At 38.3% G+C, this 6532-nt stretch overlaps 1 protein-coding gene across 1 annotated transcript in view; it reads left to right on the plus strand.

Annotated features, from left to right (window-relative positions):
- Positions 1-526: 526 nt before the first annotated feature.
- Positions 527-6532, plus strand: part of LOC102830978 (testis-specific gene 10 protein-like) — a 34085-nt gene continuing 28079 nt past the window's right edge. Inside the window, exons 1-3 of the mRNA XM_006878019.1 lie at positions 527-771; positions 3481-3585; positions 3750-3899. Coding sequence (XP_006878081.1) covers positions 527-771; positions 3481-3585; positions 3750-3899 — 500 coding nt within the window. The remainder of the gene's footprint in view (positions 772-3480; positions 3586-3749; positions 3900-6532) is intronic.

Below are 6532 nucleotides of genomic sequence, written 5' to 3' on the forward strand. Positions count from 1 at the left end.
TATGTCCCACTCATCTATTTTGTGTACTTTTGTTTGTGTAGTTTTCAAAATGTTTTGTAGTCTGTGTATTCCCTGAATTAGTGCCCTCACATTTGTCCCTATGTTTCCATTGATGGCATAGCTTCCAGCATCACAGCAACACACAAGTTACCACAGTACAACAAACTGACAGATGAGTGGTGGGAATAAAGTGTATTACTCCTTTTATATTTAAACGATTACATTCTATAAGTTTGTTATATGTTTATAGCTCACCTATCTAAGGACAAGTAGTTATTATTGATAACACCATGTAAGTGTTACAAATATATACATGGAAATATCAAAGCCAAAAATAGAAATTATTTGCAGTTTGGGATTAACAATGCTGTGCTTAAAACTGTTTTTTTGATACAACCTGATAATTGGGAATACTAGTGTATGTGTGTATGTGTGTTTCTTAAGGAGAATACAATTTCATGTGAAGATATTAAAACTGGTTGTAAGTTTATAACAGTTAGATAGTTTTATCCTATGAGTTACGTGAATGAATGGAAATAAGTGCAGATATCTTCCTGTTATTATACAGATGGAGAATGAGTTAGATTCAGCTCGTTCTGAAATCGAACTCCTTAGGAGTCAGATGACAAATGAGAGAATCTCCATGCAGAATCTAGAAACTTTGCTGGTGGCCAATCGAGACAAAGAATATCAGTCTCAAATAGCGCTGCAAGAAAAAGAATCTGAAATTCAGCTTCTTAAAGAACACCTTTGTTTGGCAGAAAATAAAATGTGAGTACTTAGCACTATAATAATATAAAATGATATTCATGAGATTTTAGGTACTTTGTAAATTAGACTTTTCAAACTATAATTTAGGTAATTTAGTCCCTATAAATTATCATTAATGAAACCAAGAACAAGAAGTCTTGCCACTTACCAAAGGTTCAGTACTTGTTTGTCCCTATTATCTGTTGTTTCTTTATCTAAATTTGAATTTAACCATCTGTGTTGCTTCAAACAGACCTTTGGGTATAATAGAATGTCTGATCCAAAATAGTGCCTTTAGGAACTATTATAATCTGATTAGAAAAATTTAAGCACTTCTGAAATCAGAATAAATTTTATATTTATGAACTTACCTGTCATTGCTGCCTGTCATTCCATTTATCACATAGTATTTTCTAATTTACATGTAAGTGTATACTGGGTGCCTGGAAGAACTCCTAAACTCACAGAATACTAAAGACTTCCCCAGAGCATTTATTTTAACTTTTTTAGTCTCCCTAGCATTGGAGGTTTGGATGGGAAATCCTACATAGATGTTGACAGTTTTATGATTAAATTTGGTCATCTCTCACAAAACTGATGGAGACACTTAGCCCCTGTTTCTATCTATCCCTCCTACAACATTTTTCATCCATTCTCAATTCTGTCCTCGCCTGACCTGGGACACAGTGAAGGACTGGAACCATAGTCTCAGGGATCAGCTTCTCAGCACAGCCACTCAGCCATAAGCCAAGCTCTTGGGCTAGATCCAGTTTCCTCCAGAAATTGCTTTCGGATTATGGCTACTCTGGGCTTTTGTGATACCTCAACTGGTTCTGCAGGATCAGTTTTTCAAGGTGATAGGAGGAAATCTACCTGGTGAAATATGCCAAAACCTTAAGGTGTATATTCTTTTCTAGACTGGCTAGTAAGTACTACACTTAGAATTTGAATGCATTACAAACTTTTGTGGTTTTAGTCTCTAACATTTAGATTTCAGTAGTCTGTCATGCAGTTCTGAAAGCAACGAGGGTAGAACAAACTGTGCAAACAACCTTTGCTTCTGTCGTTCCCCCCCTCCCCCCCACTATACACACTAATATGTTTTATCACAGGGTTTTTGAGGCATAGTTTAGTCCCATAGTCCCAAGAAATACCTTGTTAAACTAAAAAGGTATTATTATTATCAGTGTTTTTTTTTACCAGTGCGTACATTGAATTTCCTGGTGTGATATTGTAGGGTAAGCATTGGACTGCTAACCACAAGGTTGGTGGTTCAGACCCACCAGTCCCCCTTTGGAAACCCTATACACAGTCAATACAAATGGGACCAACTCGACGACACTTAACAACAACAACATCAATTTTCATTGTATTTATGCATGATGATCTTGGCTGAATTTATACACACACATACATACACAGACACATCTCAGACCATACTGCTCATGTGCTACTTAATTGTAGTGCCAATAATTGTAGTGCTATTTGCATTTATATAATACTTTAAAGTACTTTTTTGAAAATTATTTGCAGTACAGAAGATAAATAATATTGCTCCATTTGGTGCAGTAGGATAAGCACTGGACTGCTAACCTCAAAGTCAGTAGTGCAAACCCACCAGTTGCTTCTAGGAAATACAATCCAGGGTCACTATGAGTCAGAACTGAGTCAACTGCACTTAACCAAATATACGGGGAGATGAGATGGAGAGGGCTTAACTAATGTGACTGGGACTGCTTAGACTTCATTCAAGCCAATTTTCACATTAGTTGTCTGTTCCTACTCATAGCGTCCCTGTATAGGGTTTTCGAAGTTTTAAATCTTAGCGGGAGCAAAAAGTCTCGTCTATTTCCTGTGGAGTGGCTGGTAGGCTAGAACCACTTACCTTGTGGTTCGTAGTCCAGTGCTTATCCTATTTTTTGTTGTTGTTGTTAAGTGCTGTGGAGTCAGTTCTGATTCATTACAAACCCCTCTGGTAGCGTAGTGGTTACGACTCGGGCTGTGAACCGCAAGGTCAGCAGTTCGAAACTACCAGCCGCTCTGCGGGAGAAAGATAAGGCTTTCTACTCCCGTAAAGATTTACAGCCTCGGAAACCCTGTACAGGGTCGCTATGGGTCGGTTCCGACTCCACGGCACATAACAACAACAACATAGGGTTTCTGAGGAGCAGCTGATGAGTTTGAACTGCCGACCTTGTGGTTTGCAGTCCAGTGCTGATTCTACAGCACTACTCCAGGAGTCCAGGAACCCTGGCCAGTGGTGCTATGAGTTAGAAGTTGGACTGCTAGCCAAAAGGTCGGCGGTTTGAGCCCAGTAGCTGCTCCGAGATAGAAAGATGTGACTGTTGGTTCCAAGGCTGTCTACTCCTGTGGAGATGTGCAGCCTTAGCAACTGTACGAAGCTCTGTCCTAAGGGTCATTTTAAGGAGTTCTGGTAGCGTAGTGGTTACGAATCGGGCTGCGAACCACAAGGTCAGCAGTTTGAAACTACCAGCTGCTCTGCAGGAGAAAGATGAGGCTTTTTGTTGCCGTAAAAATTTACAGCCTCGGAAACCCTGTTCAGGGTTGCTAAGGGTCGGAACTGACTCCACGGCACTTAACAACAACAACAACAATTGGGTCATTTTGAGTCAGAAGCATCTAGATGCAGTAGGTTTGGTTTTGGTTTTGGTAGGAGTCATAGTCGTATTTTAAGTTTAATCTCCTATCCCCTATTCTTTTTTAACACAGGGCCATCCAGAGTAGAGATGTGGCCCAGTTCAGAAATGTAGTAACACAACTGGAGGCTGATTTGGATATTACCAAAAGACAACTAGGGACTGAGCGTTTTGAAAGGTAAGTTTGTCTTCACACAATGTTTGGCCTGGAAAGCATTGTTCTCTAGGTAGCAACAGGGTTTGGTTGCTCTGTAATGATTAGTTTTTAAAGTATGATTTTCAATGATAGTTGTAATAATGCCACTGATTATAAACTTTTAAATCATCACTCCTTTATCTTAGGGAGAGAGCTGTTCAAGAACTTCGTCGCCAAAATTATTCAAGTACTGCATATCATATGAGTACAACAATAAAGCCAAATACCAAATGTCATTCGCCAGACCGTACTCACCATCGATCTCCTGACCGGGGCCTCGATCGATCATTGGAAGAGTAAGTGTTTTAAGGATACTTACTTTTTGGTTACTATAGCAATATAAACAGTGAATATTTGGGGAGGTAAGGAAACTCAAGAAGCAGCCTGTTCTTAATAGTGATATTTAAACATGAGTACTTAGATTGGTTGACATAAAAATATTTTGCTAACTGCATTGTGGTGGTTGTTGTTCAATGCTGTTGAGTCAGGTCTGACTCATAGCGACCCTGTGTTAGGGTTTCTGAGGAGCAGCCAGTAAGTTTGAACCTCTGACCTTGTGATTCAAACGACCTTGTGGCCTAGTGATTATCCTACAGTGTCACCCCAGGATTCTACTAATTGCGGTAGAGCCATATGAAATTTCATACTAAAGTGAAAGATTGCTGACATTTTATCTAATGTTTGTGTAAATTTTATCTTAAAATTCTGATTTTTAAAAATGTTGACAGCTTAAAATGTTTTCACATACCTTCATTATAAAATGGTTAATTATTATAGCATTATAAAGTATATATGGAATCCTATTGTAGTTCTGTAGGATAAACAATGAACTGCTAAATGCAAAGTCAATGTTTCAAACCCAGCAGCTGCTCCTCAGAGAACTTATGAGTTGGAATAGACTCAACGGCACTTCACAACAACATAGTACATATGCACTAGGAAAGTAATAAGCTAATTTTTCAGGGGAAAATATTTATTTTATATCTTTTTATTGTGAATTGGGTAAATGTCTCCAGAGCAGATCAGTTTTTCATCCAACAATTTATACAGGTTCTATTTCATTCGATTGATTGCAATCCCCACGATGTAACACCAGTATCCCACATCATCCCTGTGTTTCTTATTTTCATTCCTCCTTCTCTTCCAACCCTTCTGAACTTTCTCTTTGGGTAAATGCTGCCCCTTGGGTATCAACTTGATGATTAGTCTTAGGTGTGCATACCTCACTAATGTTATTTCCCCCTTACAGACCTGTCTATTGTTTGGCTGAAAATTGAGCCATGGGGTTGAGTTAAGGTCCAAACCTTAAGGGTAACTAAAGGCCCTGTTTTTAGGGATTCTAACCAGTCTCTAGTTGTCTGACCTTTTTTTTAAAAAAAATAATTTTGAGGTTTTTTTTTTTTCCAAATAATTTTGAGTTTTGTTTCCCATTCTTCTCTGACTCTGTTCAGGATCTTCTAATGTGATTCTGTTCAGAGCAATTGGTAGTGATAACTGGACGCCATCTAGTTCTTCTGGTCTTTGGCTTGTGATGACTGATGGAGGTGTGGTCTGTCAGTGCATCTGACTCATTGTTTCCATGTATCTTCAATTTCCTTCATGCTTCTTTCCTCCATGTGGGGAGAAACAAGTATTTGTACCATAGGGGCCCACTATTAAGCTTTTCCGACCCCAGTTGCTACTCACCAAACTAGAAGGTAGAAGACAGAAGGTAGAACATTATCTTTATGGACTATGTTGTGCCAAGTGACCATACTGTCCCTTGAGACTATGGTTTTGAGCGCCCAGACCCAGCAACTTAATCCAGAGGAAAATATTTAAAATATATTCCTATATATGACAAATTTAAATAGAAAATATTGATTTCAAACTTTAAACAAATGTTGTAAAAATAAAAATAATTCTAAGAACATGTGCATATCTTTATTCATAGTCACTGTTGCTGGAATGTCACCCCATTTGTTTGATCATATACACATTTACAGTGCTTATCTCCTCGCATACCTTCATATGCTCCCTCCCTTGCCACTTTCTCTCTCATACACATACGTATTAGTTTAGAGATATTAAATGCTTCCAATTCTAAACCATCCTCACAGAATTTTTTCTTGATTCCTCCTATTCCATAATTGTATATCTCTTCTACTTATTTGTTCATTCCCATAATAACACCTAGTTTCCGAATTTCTTCACCCATGGCACTACAGTAAACATACCAGCTGAAAAATAGTTCATGATCTCTTTGCAATTCTTCCTTCCTACCCTAGATACTACATTGCCCAAGACTTGAGGGTATATAGTCAGATATTGCATTTATAAATTTCTTGGATTATTCTTTTCTTTATTCCCCTTTCACTGTCATTTTGGTATTCATCAGAATAGCTTAGATTCATTTACTGCATTCATTTTTTTCTCTTTCCTAAGTCCTTATGGCCTGCTTCTGTGTCGCTATAGGATTAGCACTGAACTGTAAACCATAAAGTTGGTAGTGCAAATCAACCAGCTACTTCTGGGAAACCCTATCCAGGGTCGTTATGAGTTGGAACTGACTCATTGGCACTTAGTAACAACAGTCCCTATTTTATTTTATTTTTTAATTTAAGGTTTTTATTGTGGATTGAGTGAAAGTTTACAGGTCAGTTTTACATTCAACAAATCATATACCTTGTTTCATTGCCATGTACCATCAGTTAACAGTATTTCTCTCTATCCACTTTAGCTTTTTAAAAAACACAAAAACAAAAAAACCACTCAGTCATATATAATAATTTGCATCTCCAAAAGGCACTTTCTGTAAGTCAGCTCCTGGCCACCAGCTCTTAGTCCTTCTCTTCTTAGTCCATGAATCTAGAGTCCTCAGCTGCTCCGCCTCTCCATGCCCCCATCTCTGCCTCCATCTCTGGTGCTGCTGCTTCTCTGGATAAGGTCC

This window comes from Chrysochloris asiatica, unplaced genomic scaffold (assembly GCF_000296735.1).
Source record: "Chrysochloris asiatica unplaced genomic scaffold, ChrAsi1.0 scaffold01037, whole genome shotgun sequence".
Classification (NCBI taxonomy): Eukaryota; Metazoa; Chordata; class Mammalia; order Afrosoricida; family Chrysochloridae; genus Chrysochloris; species Chrysochloris asiatica.